General features: G+C 36.4%; 1 protein-coding gene across 4 annotated transcripts in view; it reads left to right on the top strand.

The window, feature by feature from the left end:
• The window catches only part of Xpo1 (exportin 1), a 48818-nt gene that overhangs the window by 5067 nt on the left and 25940 nt on the right, over positions 1-17811 (top strand). For 2 of the 4 annotated variants that reach the window (XM_063229484.1, XM_063229483.1), the window contains 2 exons: positions 4875-4976; positions 8585-8657. In XM_063229484.1, the coding sequence (XP_063085554.1) occupies positions 4875-4976; positions 8585-8657 (175 nt within the window). Of the gene's footprint in view, positions 1-4874; positions 4977-5065; positions 5886-6043; positions 6108-8584; positions 8658-17811 lie in introns of those variants that run through there. The other 2 variants (XM_063229486.1, XM_063229485.1) reach the window with 2 other exon arrangements.

The following is a 17811-nucleotide window of genomic DNA, read 5'->3' as shown; positions in this document are numbered from 1 at the left end:
AATAAAAAGGCTGGGAATGTAGTTCAGTGGTACAGTGCTGCAAAAACAAAAAGCTGCAGCGTTTATATTAGTCCAGGTTTAAACTGCTAAGTACTTTTGATCAATGTAATGTGTTGATCAGTACCAAAGAAGTACTCCTTTGGCATGTGTTTAAATCACAGACTTTCTGCTTTTGTTATACATTCAGCATAGAGGCTTTAAGCTTCATTTCTTTCTGCCAGTGTGGATACATAAAAAACACCTGCTATTGGGGAAAAAAAATAATGAAGTAAGATGGGGGTCAATTTTGAATATTTTAATGGGAACATGGGTCTATGGCAATTAGGAAAATGATCATTTAATTTTTTCATATTAAGATGCTAATACTTTTGAATCTTCCCTTATCTTAATTTAGCTGAAAACATCTAAATGTATAAATGAATTAGTACAGACCAGTCTTCTAAACTTTTAACTGGGAATTAAGGATACCTTTTATAAAAAGTATATAAAAGTTCAGGTTGGTGTCATACTGTGCCTGTAATCCCTACCTTCAGAAGAAGGCTGAGACTTGAGGGTCAAAAAGTTTGAGTCCTACTTGGGTAATTTTAAGATGAAGGATCTTTGTTTAGCAAGACCCTAGCTCAAAAAAACGAGAAGTCTGAGGGTGTATAGCTTAGTATGAATGCTCTGGGTTCAATATCCAGTACCACCAAAAGTACATATATATTAGTAATACTGCTCTTAATAGTGTTTCACAGCATTTGAAAGATTTAGTAGTTTAAAGTTGACTTAATAAAACACAGATTTAGAAAACTTTCCAAATTTCAATTTTTTTTTATCAGGGCAGTAAGCTTTCTACCAAAATAAAGTGATTTTATGTCTAATTCTATCATGTGACAAAAATCAGTTGTATAAATAATCAGTGAACTGTTAAGGAGGAAAGTGAGGTTTAGAAATTGTTTGGAGACAGGGTCTCATTGTGTAGTCCAGGCCTAGCCATGGTTTAGAGTTTAAGACCAGTTAAGAATTCCTTTTATTCCTGGGGATTTAGCTCAGCGGCATAAGTGCCTACGTTGCAAGCAGACAGTCGTGAGTTTGATCCCTGGTACCGATAAAAATGAAAAAGACCAAAAAAAAAAAAAAAAAAAGAATTCCTTTTATGGCCAGGCATGGTAGCACACTCCTGTTATCAGCTCTGGAAGGGAGGCTGAGGCAGGAGGATTGCCAAGAGTTCAAGGCCTGGGCTACACTGCAAGCTCCTGTCTCAGAAAAAATGTTTTTCCCATTTAGTTACTAAGAGTCCTGTCTTTAAAATTGTAGTTCATCTTTTGAGGGTCCCTCCCTCCCTTTTTTGTTGTTTTTTTTAAAGGTACCTGTAGCTAAATCCCCTGCTGAGGGGCCTTATTTAAAAGAATACAGAACCTGGATTGGCTCAGCGCCATAAGTGCCTGCCTGGCAAGTGCAAGGTCACGAGTTTGAGCCCCAATACCAAAAAAAAAAAAGAGTGCAGAGCTATAGTGAAAAAAATAGACTTTTAGTGTTGAATATGTTAAATTACTTACTGGAATTTTTTTTCGTTCCTACTCTTAAAGAGTCCCATGTTCAAATGTTACAGTATTGCAAGAGATTAGAAGATTAGTAATGAGGTTTGTAAAGCGCCTATTCCTTCCATTATATATAGAAAACACTGTAAAAGAAAAGGTACAGTTAGAAATGTAATTGAAAAGATTTGCATAGGTGACTTCTTAAATTTTTTTGTTTTGTTTTTCTTTTTGATTAATCTCAAAATAAGTGATGGTGAGCTGGGGATGTATAGTTCAGCAGCACATCACCTGCCTGGCCAGTGTGAGGTCCTGAGTTTGATTCCTGGTACTAAAAAAAAAAATAAGTGATAATAACTGCAGCTAGAATTTATTATGTTAATTAAAGTCAGCTGTAGGAGGCCTAATTTTTTTTAAAGGATGAAGTAACCTTAAAAATTAATCTTTTTTGGCCGGGCATGGTGGCTCATGCCTGTAATCCCAGCACCCGGGAGGCTGAGGCAGGATTCTTGCAAGTTCGAGACCAACCTGGGCTACAAAGTGAGCTCAAGGCCAGCCTGAACTGCATAAAGAGACCTTGTCTCAAAAAAGACAAAAAAAAATTTTTTTTTAATCTGTAGTCAACCTTTATCTAGATGTATAATGTAGGTGATATTTAGCAGTGTACCATCCTGGCTACTTTATGTTACAAGCATTTTTCTATTTTTTTTCCTAACTTTACTGTGAACAGGTAAAAAAAGAAGAAAGGGAGAGAGTTGGATATTTGTCCTAATACTGTGTTAGGATCCTGAACATTATCACTTAGCATCTAAAATGCTTTTACCATTTACTCAGTAGCACAGGGAAATGCTAGATATTCTCCCTCCTTTTAGTTTCCTTTTGTATCTTTTGTTTAAACCTCCACTGAATAAAGAATATAAAGATGATGGGAGTAGGCAAAAAAAATACTAGAAGTGGCAGAGAAGTTAGCTCAGCAGCGCAGCACCTGCCTGGCAAGTACAAGATCCTGGGTTCAATTTCCAGTACCAAAAAAAAAAAAAAATAGAAAATACTAAAAGTAACTTGAGAATAAAGTTAACCTAATGGTAGCAGGGGATATACAGCTCAATGGCGCCAGCACCTGCCTGGCAAGTAGAAGGTCCCGAGTTCTATTCCAGGTGCAAAAAAAAAAAAAAAAGCTTAATAGGGGAGACACTGTATGTAGAGATTGAAATGACTGGTTCAGGAAGTATTTTTATGTGCTAAGTTCATATCTAGTATGGATAACCAGTTAGTGTTAAAATTCTGAAGTGTGCTTTTGTTTGTGTAACTTTCACATTACAATTCTTTAGCCCTGTTATGTATGGGGTGGGAACGTTTCCTGAAGATGAAACCCATGGGTGCGCTATCATTGAACTACATCCTGGCTCTTTCGTGAGCAGGCGTTGTCCTCGTGGGGCTCACAGGCTTGCAGTCCTCTTGATTGAGCCTTCCTCAATGCTGCAGTTGCAAGTTTGCACCACTTTGTCCAGCTCCTTTTACTCGTTTGTGATACAATGATAATTTATAGCTAGCAGACCCTTAATGAAATCATTTTAAAATATGTACAGTTGTGTTTTAAAGACTTACTACACTTTAATAGTAAACTTCTGACCCTAGTTCTTCTAGTGGAATGCAAGCAACTGATTTGCTTCATTTCGGAAGGCTTTTGGTTTGGTTCGGTTCCATTGTTTTTGAGGCAGAGTCTTCTGTTTTTAAGATAGGGTCTCACTACACAGTGCAGGCTATCCTTGAACTTATGTAGCCCAGACTGGTCTCAAACTTCTCCTGTTGCTGAGACTAAACACCTGGCATCCAAAGTTAAAGGAGGGAGACGAATCAGTTGATAATCTGTTGACTCCAAGGCAGGGTGGCATGGCAGAGGAGCATCTTAGAAGAGATCTTGTTCATGGCCAGCAGAAGGCAGCAAAGCAACGAAGTAGCAAAGCAGCATGTGACCAGCAAAACCATCTTTCTGTCCATTACATTTTATCCAGACTACCTGATTTTCTAGCAGCTAGCATTCACACCCACAGAAGGTTTTTCCATTATGTGCTGCCAGAATTATGTGAAACCAGTCAGTGGACTTAATAAGTACTCACATACCCTTGGTCAAGGCCAGCATTACATACTCTAGATCTGTCTGCCTATGACTCCTTGAGCCTTGATAAAAGCCATAACATTCAGTTGTGTGGTTTGTTTATTTTGGTGGTATTGGGTATCAACCCCAGGACCTTGTTGCATGCAAGGGAAGAATTCTACCACTGAGCCACGTCCCTGTCCCCTAGTTTTTAACTCTTTTGTGTTTCAGTAAAAAAAACTGATCAGGACTGGGTGTCAGGTAAGGTAGGGTAGGGTATAACTCAGTGACTCTACATATACTAATTAGCATGCAAGAGCACATGGCTTTCCTCTCCAGCACAAAAGGGAGAGAAAACTGGCAGAACAACAACAAAATGTTGATGTTTGTATATATGTTTTTATTTATTGAGACAGTCTCACTAGTTCAAGCTGACCTTGAATTCATTATGTAGCCAAAGCTGGCCTCAAACTCACAGTAATCCTTCTGCCTCAGCCCCCCAATTGCTGGGATTACAGACAGGTGTCACCACACCTGATTTTGTTGACTTTAGATGATAGACATATACACTTGATAGTACTTCCAGGGATCCATTTTAAAAATGCAAAGCAAAAAAGGAAGTTGTTTCCAGAATAAGCTAGGATTTAATATATGAAATAAGGAAAATTTCAGAATGGAAAAAGTTTTTATAAGAAGTTGTCATCCTAAGGATCTTCAGGTTTTATATATTTGGGATATGTAGATTTATTCCTGATATTTTTACCAGTCTTTCCATGAAATGCAATTTTAAAAGTAAAGTTGATTAGCAATATCTTGGTAACTCATTGGGGACTATAACTAAATAACTTAAGTCGATGTGACTGTTTGTAATGTAATGTAATGCTTTTAATATATTCATGATCAGTTGAAATTGCTGAGAACTCGTTAAATTAGTGTTTGAACTTGCAGCCTTCATATCCCAAGTTCATGTGTACTGCCAGGTTATACTTCTAGTTACATAGTACTTGAGGATATCAAGTAGAGGAAGGCTTGTTCAATTTCAAAGACATAAAATATTTCTATTTTAAATTAAGGTTTAACAGTAGTGATACTTAGGAACTTCTGGAGGGCTCATTTACCAAATGTTTCCGAAAGTTGGTGGCGCCACTATCCTGTTTGGATTTATTTCTTGCTCAATACTGTCTGTACTTCATATTTTAGTGTTCATAATAAAGTAAATTGAAATTCTTTTTGTATGATTTTTGTTTTGATTTTAGCAAAGAATGGCTCAAGAAGTACTGACACATTTAAAGGAGCATCCTGATGCGTGGACAAGAGTTGACACAATTTTGGAATTCTCCCAGAATATGAACACGAAAGTAAGCAAGTGGTAGTTTTTAAATCCATTATTTCTTCTTTTCTTCCAGTCATAAACTTTGAGGAAGGTATCTCATTTTTAATACTAGTATTTGTTACCTCATCATTTTATATTGTTAACTTATTTCAAAATTTATAGTCTTAATTAATTCTTGCAAATGGTCCTGAGAATTATGAATGAAGTTTGTAATTGGGACTAGTATGCAAGGTGGCTTTTTTTCCTTTCTTTTCTTTTTAGAACTTGTATACAGGTCTAAGTAGCATGAATTCTGAATGTTACTCAGAGATGAAGCATAACATCATTAATTATTTTGGGCAAGTAATCAATATAATACAGGCGAGGCACTTCCCACACCAAGTTGTGTGGACAGTTTACTGCTCCATGGTACCAATGCTTTTAATGGGACAGCACTCAGTTTTTATTTGCAATTTAAAAATGTTATAATTTGGGTCCTTTTTTCGTTAAGTTTGAACAGAAGGGTTGATCAAAATGTGTTTTGACTGTTGCAGGCTTGATGATTCACGCTTCTCTAAACTGCTTTAAAGTAATAAAATACCATGGCATTCTGTTTAATACACAAAAAGTTTTCACTTGATATACATTGTGTTAAAACAGAAAATAGCCATGTTCACATGTTTCTGAAATCAGACTGTGTTAATTAACAGCTTTAAAATATTAATTAGTTTTGACATCTTGTAAATTTTAAGGCAAAAATGCAGTCCAGAACTTCCTCAAAGTGCTAACCTTAAGTAACATAACAGTGTTTGCCTGTTTGCTTGCCTGGTAAATTTTGCTTTTTATACTGACAGACATTACTAATGTTTAAGTTGATTTATCAACAGTATTTTTAAAAACTCAAATTTGTCTTGTGAAAAATGAGATGATTAGAGGAACAGAAAGAAAGCAACAGGTAAAGAATTCTTCAATTTACATAAATTACAAATGATTTGGTGCTAAATTTATGCACTATGACATTTGGCTTTTATGCAACATATTTTTTTTCTTTAAAGATGTTAACACTACCTGATATTAATCATAATGTTCCATTATGTTGATTGCTTGTAATAGGAAGAAAAGGGGTGTCTTCCTGTGCAACTGACACAGCTAGGCTTTGACGGCAGGCCTCCACAAGGTCTACCCTTTTGATTCCCTTTAACTGAATTCTGTTCATCAATTGTTTTTGTTTTATGGGTGGGGGGAGGGTAAAGGGGCATTCAATGCATACGATAAGTATTTCTAAGGGCTCAGTAGAAATTTCTACCATAGGGATCATTTCATGCATTTATTTTTTTTTTTCCATGTAGTCTTTGCTGTTATCTGTCCCTCATCTTCATAACTCAGCAGTGGATTTCTCAAAAATTTTTGAGATGTAGAACAGAAGTATAGTAAATGTATAGATTATTTATGGGTATTTCCAGAGAAGTCATTTATTATTTTGGCTTTCTGATTTGGCTAACTCCTGAGATTTTGACACAAAAAACTTTTTCTTCAAAGGAATATAAATTCTTTTTTTCTCAGTTTAGTATGTAATCTTTATGTATAAAAAAGATTCAGTGTTATGATTTTTTTTTTTTTAAACATTTCCTTCAAATCAATCTGTTCAAAGCTTTCTTGAGCTACTGTGCCTCAACCTCCATGGGAAAAAGATGAAATACAAATTTTATGTTTAGCAAGATGTATTTTTACCTTTTTATATTTGGAAAAAGAACAGAAGTTGGTAAATAGGAATTTTAGATTACTGTCAATAAGGGAGAATAAATTTAGTGGTAAAGGGAAGGGGAAATTATCTAAATTATCTAAGATTTTTTTGGTACAATTATGGTGGGGTTTGTGCAGGTCTTTTAAATTGGTTGATTAGCAAAAGAAAACATTCTGTGTAGTAAGCAGTACATTATTTGACTTTCTAAGTCTTTTGACAGTCTACCTTAGAATTTTTAGGGTCCTATGTTTTATAGGATGATTAGTATTTTAATTGATCAAGAACTTTTTGTCTTTTTTGGCTCATTTATGTTTTTCTGAGACCAAGGTCTAGATGTGGGTTTTTGTTGTTGTTATTTTTTTGTTTTTTTTATCAGTACCAGGGATCAAACTCAAGACTGCCTGTTTGCAAGGCAGGTGCTTATGCCGCTGAGCTAAATCCCCAGCCCCTAGATGTGTTCTTAAAAGTAAAAAGGATAGCCAGGCGTGGTGGCACACACCTATAATCCTAGCACCTGGGAGGCTGAGGCAGTAAGATCATCACAAGTTCGAGGCCAACCTGGGCTACGTAGTGAGTTCAAGGACAATTTGAACTACATAGCAAGAATATATCTCAATAAAAAAGATAGTAAGTTTCACTATTTGCTGCTGATTATGAAATATTTAAATGGCATCAAATTTGTAATTTCAGAATTTTGCTTTGGCCTTGTTTTTATTTTGCAAGTCTTTAAGGAATATTCTGCAAATGTAGGATTTGAGTTGAGATGGCAAAATTTTCCTGGAAAGTATAAACTGTTAAAATTAAGAAAACAGCAAATACATTCACTGAGCACAATGTAGTTTGGGACAGTCTATATTGTGCTTTGGATGAAATGAGCATTCACATGATCCCTTTGGTTGAAATACTAATGCTCCTATTTTATTGTGTAATGACTAACAATTTTAAAGATGAACTCTTGTTCTCAGCCAAAACTTGCAATCTGAGATTATATGTCAATATGTCAATGAATTTACCTTTCAGGTATTATAGCTGAGTCTTCCCTAATTCTTGCAGTTGAAACATACCACAGCATTTTTGTCTCTATTTTTCCTTCTGTCTATCCACACTAATTGGTCATAGTAATAATTCTAGGTAGTAGCTTGTGAAACATTATAAATTGATGAGAGACACTTTGACTATTTAGAGTGAGTAATCAGCAGGAGGGACAAAATGTCTTGAAAGTGGTATCTCTATTTTTTAAAAATCTTACAGATTTAGTTACAACTTTTATATATAGGAAGGAATACCTGAAAGGTAGATGCAGATTGCAACATGTATTTGTATATTTTGACTGTGCACAAAAGTTTATCTTTAAATTAGTAGAAATAGCAACTATAAGGGTGGGGTTAAAATTTAAAATGAACCCGTGGGTTGTCTTGCTGCTCCTTAAATAACACACCAGTGATGCTTATAAACACTTTCTGTGACAATACTTTATTATTTGGCCAAAAGCTTACAACTCTTAGAGGATGGTAGGAAGCTGATAGCATCCATGCTGCTAAATTCTTAGGGGCCGGGTCCTGAATTACGAGCAGTCACTTATGCTGTGAATTCATATCTGGCTGCTACATTTTCTTCTACAGATAAGCCCATTTGGTTGCTTAAAGGGCTTTTTATTTTTTCCTACTGGTGTGAGCATGTATAAACAGCAGGACGTTACATAGAGTAGTAAACAATAAAATGAGGAAAATGCATGAAATCTCAGTATATGGGTGAATAGATCCTTGTTTAATATATGTAATTAAAGTTGGTAGCATAATGTTTTTGAAACTTTATAGATGTTAATGTGTGAATGTGTGTCCATTTGTGAATCCTGAGAGTTGCCAGCCCTACGGCAATATATTCACATGCTTCTGTTCTCCAATTTTCAGTATTATGGCCTACAAATTTTGGAAAATGTGATAAAAACAAGGTGGAAGATTCTTCCAAGGAACCAGTGTGAAGGTAGGAAAATATTTTAAAGAATTAGAAATTCAGAATTTTATTATTTCTAACATTTTTATCACAGTTAAGTGTTAAGAGGGTATGCATATTAGTTTATTTCATCCTAATGACAAATCTGGTATATGTCTGGAAGTGAATGAAATTTCAGCGTGTGCTCATTGGCATTGTTTTAAGCTCAGAAGACACTGATAATCAGTATTACAAATTTAACTGGGCTAAAGAAAAACCAGTATTAAAAATCTCAACTTTTTTACTTTTGCATTTCTGAAACTCCTTTATGAGATAATAACTTGCAAAATGAGGATCTTTTTTTTTTTTTTTTTAAGCATGATACCTTATTACTATTTAACTTTATTTCTGCAACATACTGGGAAAAATCTTTTTTAAGGCACCCAAGGAGGCTGGGCATGGTGGCACATGCTTATAACTCCAACACCCAGGGAGCTGAGACAGGGAAATTGCTCCAAGTTTGAGGCCATCCTGGACTATACAATACAGTGAGACTCAGTCTTGGAAACAGGACCGGGGGTTTAGCTCAGCGGCGTAAGTGTCTGCTTGGCAAAGCAAAGTCTTGAATTTGATGATCCCCGGTATCCCACCCCCCAAAAGAAAAAGGAAACAAAATTTAAGAAACACAAAAAAGAAGTTAGTTTCTTGGAATTCTTTGCAGTTTGTTTCACCTGTTGCAGTTGTTTCGCACATACATACACCATACTTTTATCACTTATTTGCCTAAAAGGTAGAGAGACCTGGACTTTAACATGGGAAATATGTTGCATTTAGAGGCTCTTTTGCTTAAAATGTGTCCTCTTTTTTGGTTACTTATTGATCTTTATGCTGCTGTGCTTCACTTGTTTTTTCATGATGTGGTTACAATGGGACTGTGACCTGTAATTCACTCAGCCAATCTGATTTAAACCCTGACATCTTGTGTAGCCCATTTATAGAATTGACAGTACAGGAGGAAATAGTGCCACCTCAAAGAAGCTTCTGTTACTGAAGAGTTTTTATCATGGTGTTAAACTATTTCTAATCATGTTCTGTGACTGTGTGGCCCAAATGAATCGAACCTTTGTACATTACCATTCCTAGGGATATTGTGGTGTAGTCATTTCTTGTTTCTTTGCTGCTTTCGGTGGGTGTGTGTTTGTGTTATTGATGAGTGAACCCATAGCCTTTGTGTTGAGCTATACCCATCCATCTTTGTAGCGACAAGATCTTGCTAAGTTGCTCGGGTTGGGCTTAAATTTGCCATCCTGCTTTAGTCTCCCGGAGTACTAGTATTGCAGGCATGGGTCACCAGGCCCAGCTTGCAGTTTTGGTTTTATATAAGTGATTTGAGCCCCAGGTTTACCTGGCCATGGTAATACTATGGCAGAGTGTTATATCTGTACCATTTTAGTGTAATATAAATTTTTTAAAGAGGAAAAAGAAAGGACATATAAAGTGGACATTCATACAGTGATATTAGAGACAGTTCCATTCAATGATCCAACAAAAGCTCAGTAATATGATTTTCCATCTTACACACTCAAACATACCTGCGATTATATCCCTTAGTCCACCTTCCTTTCCTCTCTTTTTTACAATAACAATTTAGTGTAATATAATTTAAATGTTTTTATTGATTGATTGATTTTTTTTGGTGCTTGGGATTAACCGAGGACCTTGAACATGCTAAGCACATGGTATACCACTTAGCTACAACCCTAGAAAGAACCTTGCCATGTTTTTAATCATTTGAGTTTTTGCTTATCACATAGAACTGTAATAGATCCTTTTCAGGTCTTAAGTCTTAACAGGATTGAACTAATCAGTTTGTCAGTGTCATAATTGTATTTGTTACTGAAAAGGTGAAAGATTCAAGTCTCCTTAAATATTTGGCATTTTTGCTTTCATTTGTGATTTTTTTTTTTCCCCTGCAGATAGGGCTTAAAGTTTGTGATGTTTTGATACTTGTCAGAAAGTCACATTTTCTTTTTTTTTTTTTTTTATTTGTACTGGGGATTGAACTCACGACCGCCTGCTTGCAAGGCAGGCGCTTATGCCGCTGAACTAAATCCCCAGCCCCTAAAAAGTCACATTTTCTAAATATCGAATATACTAGGACATACAAGATTGCTTACTTTAAGTCTGTTGCTTGCAAAATTAAGGAGAGGAGCTAGTGATTATTTGGTCTGACATAGGGATTTCTATTTTATAATTTGTTCTTTCTGTGTTGCTGGTATTTCCCTGTGAGTCAAAATTTTTTATTTTTTGGTGCTGGAAATTAAACAACCACATGTGCTCTACCACTCAACTATGTTCCCTTACCCTTAGCAAAATACCTTTTTTAAAAATTTGAATAGCTTGTTTATCTTCCTCTATTTCCCCTCCAGTTACAGTAATAAGATTCAGTACTTAAACTTTCTAAAAGAAAAAAAAAAACTGTAAAAGCACCTTGTTAACTCTTACAACCCACATAAAGTTTCTTTTGGCAGGGAAAAATGTGTTGTAATATCTAGGGTTTTATAGTCTCAGTATAAGAACATGAAAAAATTGTTCCCAGAGTGTGTTGAATTCTAGGTTTGTGTATACCTTTAGCTATTTTTGAATTTAATAATTTTATTTTCATTTATATTTGATCTGGCTTTTAGCATATTGGAAGATGAATATAATGCTGTATTACATAGCTATGTGTATTAGATTGAGCTACATCACCACTCCATTTTTTAAATATTTTATTTTTTGAGTCAGAGGCTCACTGTGCAGTTCTGGCTTTTGAACTCACAATGGAGCCTTGTCTCAGCCTCTTGGGTGGTGAGAGTGCCCCAGCTACTTTTCCAACTTCAAATAATTTTTGGTATTGGAAACAAATTAGAATAACACTTAAATTGTGTATTCCCCTTGTCTATAATTGGGATTTCCCCCCCACCCCCACCCCCACCTTCAGTGCTGAGGGTTGAATCCAGGTCCGTGTAAACACTACACAATCACTGCTGCTGAGCTACGTGCCTACCCCCTCCCATCATGTCTTTTTTTGTTTTTTGTACTAGGAATTGAACTCTGGAGCTTGTACTTGCCAGGCAGGCACTGTGCCACTGAGCTATATCCCTGTCCCCCTATCATGTCTTTCAAAACTTCCTTAGTATGTGTGTTGGTTTACCTGGAGTGTATATTGTATAGCTGCTTTGTGTGGAAAGTTACTGAATTAATATTAATGCTGTGTAAATCTACACCAAAGTGTTACGGTTTAGAAAGTAAAATGTATATCTAATACATGAGCAAATTAGGTATATTTGATAAATGCTGTATAAGCAAAAGAATGAAACAATGATAAAGTTGGACCCTCTAAGCAAGGTTTGCACACAAGTGGCAGTGCAATAATTTGATGTGTTTTAAAGGACAAGTAAACCTGGTACAGTGTGTCACAGCCCTTTAATTCCAGTTCCTGGGAAGGCTGAAGCAGGAGGATTACTTGAGGTTAGGAGTTAAGACCATCTTGGACAAAATTACAAACCCTGTCGTCCTAGAGAAAGCTTTGATTGCAAAATAGCGGTAGTTTTTTTTTTTTTTTTAAATCATTTTGTCTGTTTCGGGTTTTTAGCCATAATATAATGTGATTTTCACATGTTCTAGGGCTGATGGCATTTTTAATTTCGACCTTTTATCTAGAATACTTGGTCAGAAAAATAATGAAGTTTTTGACTGATTTATAAAATCAGGGTAGATGTTTCTTATTCCATAAAGTTGTGCCTAAGTGCAGTAATGGTGAACCTTTTAGAGCTTTCCATGATACAAACCAGCCCACTTTGGCATCCATGCCATAGGTTCGCCACCTCTGTCTTAGTGTGTGTCCTATACCTGTGGCTTACAGAAGAAATTTCAAAGAGCAGACAGACACATTGATAATAGTGAGGTAGGACTGTAGTTCAGTGTTAATACTGCCAAGGCCCTAGTTTTAAAAATAAAAATTGAAAATTCTTGATTTTTAAAGACACTTTAATGTCAGAATAAAAAGGGATAAGATAATAAAACTTATTTGTTTGTTTGTTTGATTATCTAGTTTGTACCAGGGATTGAACTCATGACCTAGCACTTACCAGGCAGGCACTTAATGCAGCTGAGCTAAATCCCCTGCCCAAAATGATTTTATATGAGATGTACTGCATGGCTGTGAATCTTAGTTAAATTTATGCCTGAAAAATGTCTTACTGCCCCCCCCCCCATCAAGAGCACATCCTGCCACACATCAGGAAAGTGCAAAGAGTCCTTTAGAAAGGGAGCCACCATCTCAACCATCATAGACCACAAGTTCTTGGCAGTAAACCATTCTTAGACTACCTGCTTCTAGGTCTGGGTTTCCTACACAGCAAAGCGGCTTCCTTGTGGGTCTATTGAACATCAGCGCTCAACACAAGGGTTTGAAAAAGAAAAAAGAAAGAATGTCTTACTTGGTTTGTTTTTATGCATTTTTGGCTCCTCCTCCCCTTCTATAACATGTACCACTACATTTGGCTATTATTGTTTCTTTTGTTTTGTTACTTTTTCTCTTTACTCTCTAACCCCAAACTGTAAGCTCTGTATAGTAGGGATCAGAAAATGTCTTTGTTGCATTCTCATGGCTTTGTGAAGAGGTGTTTGCTCAGAATTATTCAGTTAATGAGTTGCATTTAATACTGAGTTTGTGTTCCCCAGTTTAATTGTGTTCTCTATTTTAAGGGACTTGCGCATTTCTGGAAATCTTTGATGTGCGTGTACTGGTACTGATAAAATATTTTTTTTGTTTGTTGGTTTTGCTTTTTCCTGTGGTACTGAACATCCAACCCAGGTCTAATCCAGGTCCTAGTACACTCTAGAGAAACGCTTTACGACTGAATGATCTCTAAACCTAACCTGTAAATTTTGGAACTGGATCTTGTTAAAGTGTTTAGGCTGATATCAAAATTGTTTTAGTGGGGGGGGGGTGTTCTGTTTGAGACAAGGTTTCACTATGCAGTTCAGCATGATGGGGAAACTCACTTTGTATCCCAGGATGGGTCACTGGTGTGCGCCACCACAACCAGCCTTATTTTTGGTGAGGAAATTTTACTAATGTGAAGTGGAAGAATTTCCAAATAAGGAGTAGTTGCTGTTCACTGAAGTCTTACAGTAACTCTAGGACTGCCAGTGATTTTAATTCTGTCTTAGCTGTACATGAGAGGAATGAGCTCGGCATCTACCCCGCCCCCTGCCTCTATTTTTTTTGAGACAGGGTCTCTTATGTAGTGTAATACAGGCTGTCCTCAAACTCTGCCATCCTCTTGCCTTAGCCTCCCAAGTGCTAGAATTACAGGTGAGTTCCAATGTGCCCAGTAATTCAACATTTTTAATGAGTGGAGTCTCCTCAAAAAAGTCATCCTGAAGTCAGGAGTTCTTTTTCCTCAATGGAAAAAGAAATGACTCTTTAAGGAGTAATTGGTGTGTTAATTTATGATAACAGGGTCTTACTGTGTGGTCCAGGCTGTCCTTGTTCATAGCCCAGGTTGGTCTTGAATTTGTGCTGGGCTCCTGCCTCAGCCTCTCAAGTGCTGGAATTACAAGTATGCAGCATCACACCGGGCTAAGAATGGTGAATTTATTTAGAAATTCAAAAGAGGAATTTTGGAGCATTTCATAAGTTTAGATGTTAGAAAGTAGTTAGACAAGTAAAGTTTCAAAATCAACCTAAAAATTTATATCAGCTCTCCTTTGCAGTGAGATGATGTCTTATATTTATTAGCAGTATAATCTTGGGTGAATTGTTTTGGCGCCCTCCCCTTTTGGTTTTTTGAGACAAGATCTTACTGTGTGGCCCAGGCTGGGCTTAAACTTGTGATGATCCTATTACGTTAGCCCCCCAAATGGTGGGATTATAGGTGTGTGCCAAAATGGATGGTTGTAGAGTTGGGAGTTAAATAGAATTAAGATAGATAGATAGATAGATAGATAGATAGATAGATAGAGCAAAGGAGGGGGAGAGAGATCCCTATATTTCTAAATGGCTGAATAGGAATATACGTAACAACATTTGTATTGCCAGTCTTTTTCTATGAAATAACTGTTTTACTGTTAGTATATTACTAGTCTCAAAAGAGTCTGGAACTTCTGCAAAACCTTTCAAGTTGGATCCTGTAGCACCCCGTTTGTGTACAAACTTTACACAGAGCATTTTTAGTGTATTTCATATATATACCAAGTTTATTTAGAATATAAAACTGATTTGGTCACTCTTTAAGATCTGTTGCACTAAAGAGTAGGTATGTAATGTATTGCTTTTTTAGTTGGTATAGGTCTAGTTTTTATGGTTTTTTGAGATGGCATCTTACTGGCTGGCCACAAACTCTAGAGATCAAATGGTCTTCATGCCTTAGCCTACTCTGTAGCTGGGAGTACAGGTGTATGACACTGTGGCTTCCATTTAAAATTGGTTTTTTTACTGTAATTGAAATCTACCTGCGCTTATCTTTCATCTTCACTGTGCCATCCTAATAGGTTACTCATATGGTGAGTAAGGTTAAACCCCTGTTTTCCAGAATGACTGTCATTTTGTATTCTCACCAGCAGCATGCTTCGCATCTTGAATGGCCATTGATATGCTCAGTTTTCTAGTACCATTATATTGCCTATAAGTGATGTCTAGTTGTAGTTTTAATTTCTATCTCTCTAGTAACTAAGTGTTATGAATCCTTTAATAACATCCTTACAAGGATGCCAGTGTGTTCTCTGAAGAACCTGTTCAAAAATACAACCACCACCACCCACTCCATTACTATGTAGTGCAGGCTGGCCTCAATCTTGCAGTTATCCCTCTGCCTCAGCATCCCAAGTGCCTAGATTACAAACCTGAGCCACCGTTGCCAGTAGCATATTTTTTACTAGGCTACTTTCCTTACAGAATGGTTTCTTAACAAAGAAAGTCTAGATACAAGAGTTTGTGTTATTTGGTTCAGTTTTGGGTTTTTTTAGACAGTGTCTTGCTGTGTAGTCCAGGCTTGATTTGAATTCTTTATGGAGCCCAGTATGGCCTCGGAACTTATAATAGCATTCCTGTCTCAGCCTCCCCTGAGTGCTGGAATTGCAAGCATGTGCCACTACGTCTGGCAATAGATGTATTTTGTTAGGTGTTTTGCCAAGCATTTTTCTCTTTGATTTTTGTAATTATACCTTCCAAAGAGCAATTCTTGATGAACTTACTTCATTATTGATACTCTTTTCATTGTGTAATTCATGCTTTTGTGTCTTACTCAACAATCTCTCTAATCAAAGGTCAGTAAGATTTTCTAGATTCTGTTTTGTTTTTGTTTTTGAAACAGGGTCTCACTATAATTCAGGCTGGTTTTGTACTCACTGTATCCCATGTTGGCCTCACACTCGTAGCAATCAGTCCTCTTACCTTAGTCTCCTTGTTAGAACTGGGGATACAAACAGTGTGCTACCACACCTGGCTTGTGTCTCTTTCTTTCCTTCCCAGTTCCCAGTTACCTGTTTTCCATTTCCCATTCCCTATTCTATTCTATTTGATTCTATGACACAGTCTTGCCCAGTTGCTCAGCGTGGGCTCAAACTTGTGATACACTTGTCTTGGCCTTCCCAAGTGCTGAGGTTACAAAAGGTCTTACCACTCCCAGCTAACTTCTTGAAATTTTTATTGTTTTAGTTCTTACATCGAGATCTATGATAAATTCTATTTGATATTTATATATGATGGTGTTAGGATTGAGATTAATCTTTTTGTGTATGGTATTCAGTTGTTCAGCACCCCCCCCCCTTTTTTTTTTTTTTTGCGACAGGGTCTCTGTATGCAGTTCAGGCTGGCCTTAAGCTCACTTTGTGGCCCATGCAGGTCTCGAACTTGGAACAATCCTCCTGCCTCAGCCTCCCAAGTGCTGAAATTACAGACATGAGCCACCATGCCTGGATCTTGCAGCACCTTTTTTTTTAAAGGAAAGATTATTTTCTTCTTTGAATTTTCTTACTTTTTAAAAAAAAACTAGTTAACTATTTATGCATGGGTCTGTTTTGATCCACTTTTCTATTTTTATGCCAATTTACAGTGTCTCATTAGTGAGGTTTTTTTTTTTTTTTTTTTTTTTTTTTTTTTTTTTTTTTTTTTTTTTGAGAGGTTTAATTATGCAGTTCAGGTGGGCCTTAAGCTCACTTTGTAGCCCAGGTGGCCTTGAACTGTCAGCAATCCTCCTGCAATGAGGTATGTCTTGAAATCAGTATTCTCTAACTTCGTTGTTAAATTTTTGGTTATTAGAGCTAGATGGAGAAGCATTTAATCCCAGCACTCAGGAGTCAGGCAGGAGGATCACAGCAAGTTTAAAGCCAGTCTGAACTACACACCAAGACGTTGTATCAAACCAAAAAGTAAAATAAAGTAAAAGTTTTGCTATTGGCCTTCAATTTTTCTTAAAATCTTCTGCAAATTTTGTTAGGTGAAAAAAAAATTTTTTTTTTTAAATTTATTTTTGGTACCAGGGATTGAACTCCAAGACCTTGCGTTTGGCAGGCAGGCACTTATCCCGCTGAGCTAAATCCCCAACATTTGTTAGGCAGAAATTTTGACAAAAATTCTGCTGAAATTTGAGATTGTATAGGATATGTGGATCTATTTGGAGAGGGTTGACGTCCTAACAATGTCTAATCCATGAACACAATTTTTTTTTTTTTTTTTTTGGTACTGGGGATCAAACCTATGACCTCACACTTGCCAGGCAGGTGCTTGTGCCACTTAGCTAAATCCCCAGCCTATTTTCATATAGTTTAAGATTTTGGCATAACACATCCTATAGAATGTGGTGTGGTTTTGGAAAGAAAATGGTTTTTCTCAATTTTGTGATGCAGGAGCTTAATAGACAATTCTTGGTACCACTGAGCTACATCCCAACACCAGGATATAATGTTGAAAAGGGCACAAGTTCTTCATTTGTGTAATGTCAGAATTGAGAGCCATCCCTATTGGTATTTCTTGCCGATAATATACCATGAAGAGATAATAAAGTATAATTAGTATTGTTTTTATTTTATATTTAAAATAAGTCAGCAATTTCCAGCTATTGTGTTATATTTAAGCAGGAGGGAATTTTGTTCAGTAGTTACATAAACTTGATTTCTTTACTGGAAAGTAAACTGATCTGTAGTAAAATCTTTT

This window comes from Cavia porcellus, unplaced genomic scaffold (genome assembly GCF_034190915.1).
Source record: "Cavia porcellus strain 051 isolate PalLab524CR breed Dunkin Hartley unplaced genomic scaffold, mCavPor4.1 scaffold_18, whole genome shotgun sequence".
NCBI lineage: Eukaryota > Metazoa > Chordata > Mammalia > Rodentia > Caviidae > Cavia > Cavia porcellus.
Note: the sequence above shows the minus strand (reverse complement) of the source record. Positions and strands in the feature narration are given on the sequence as shown.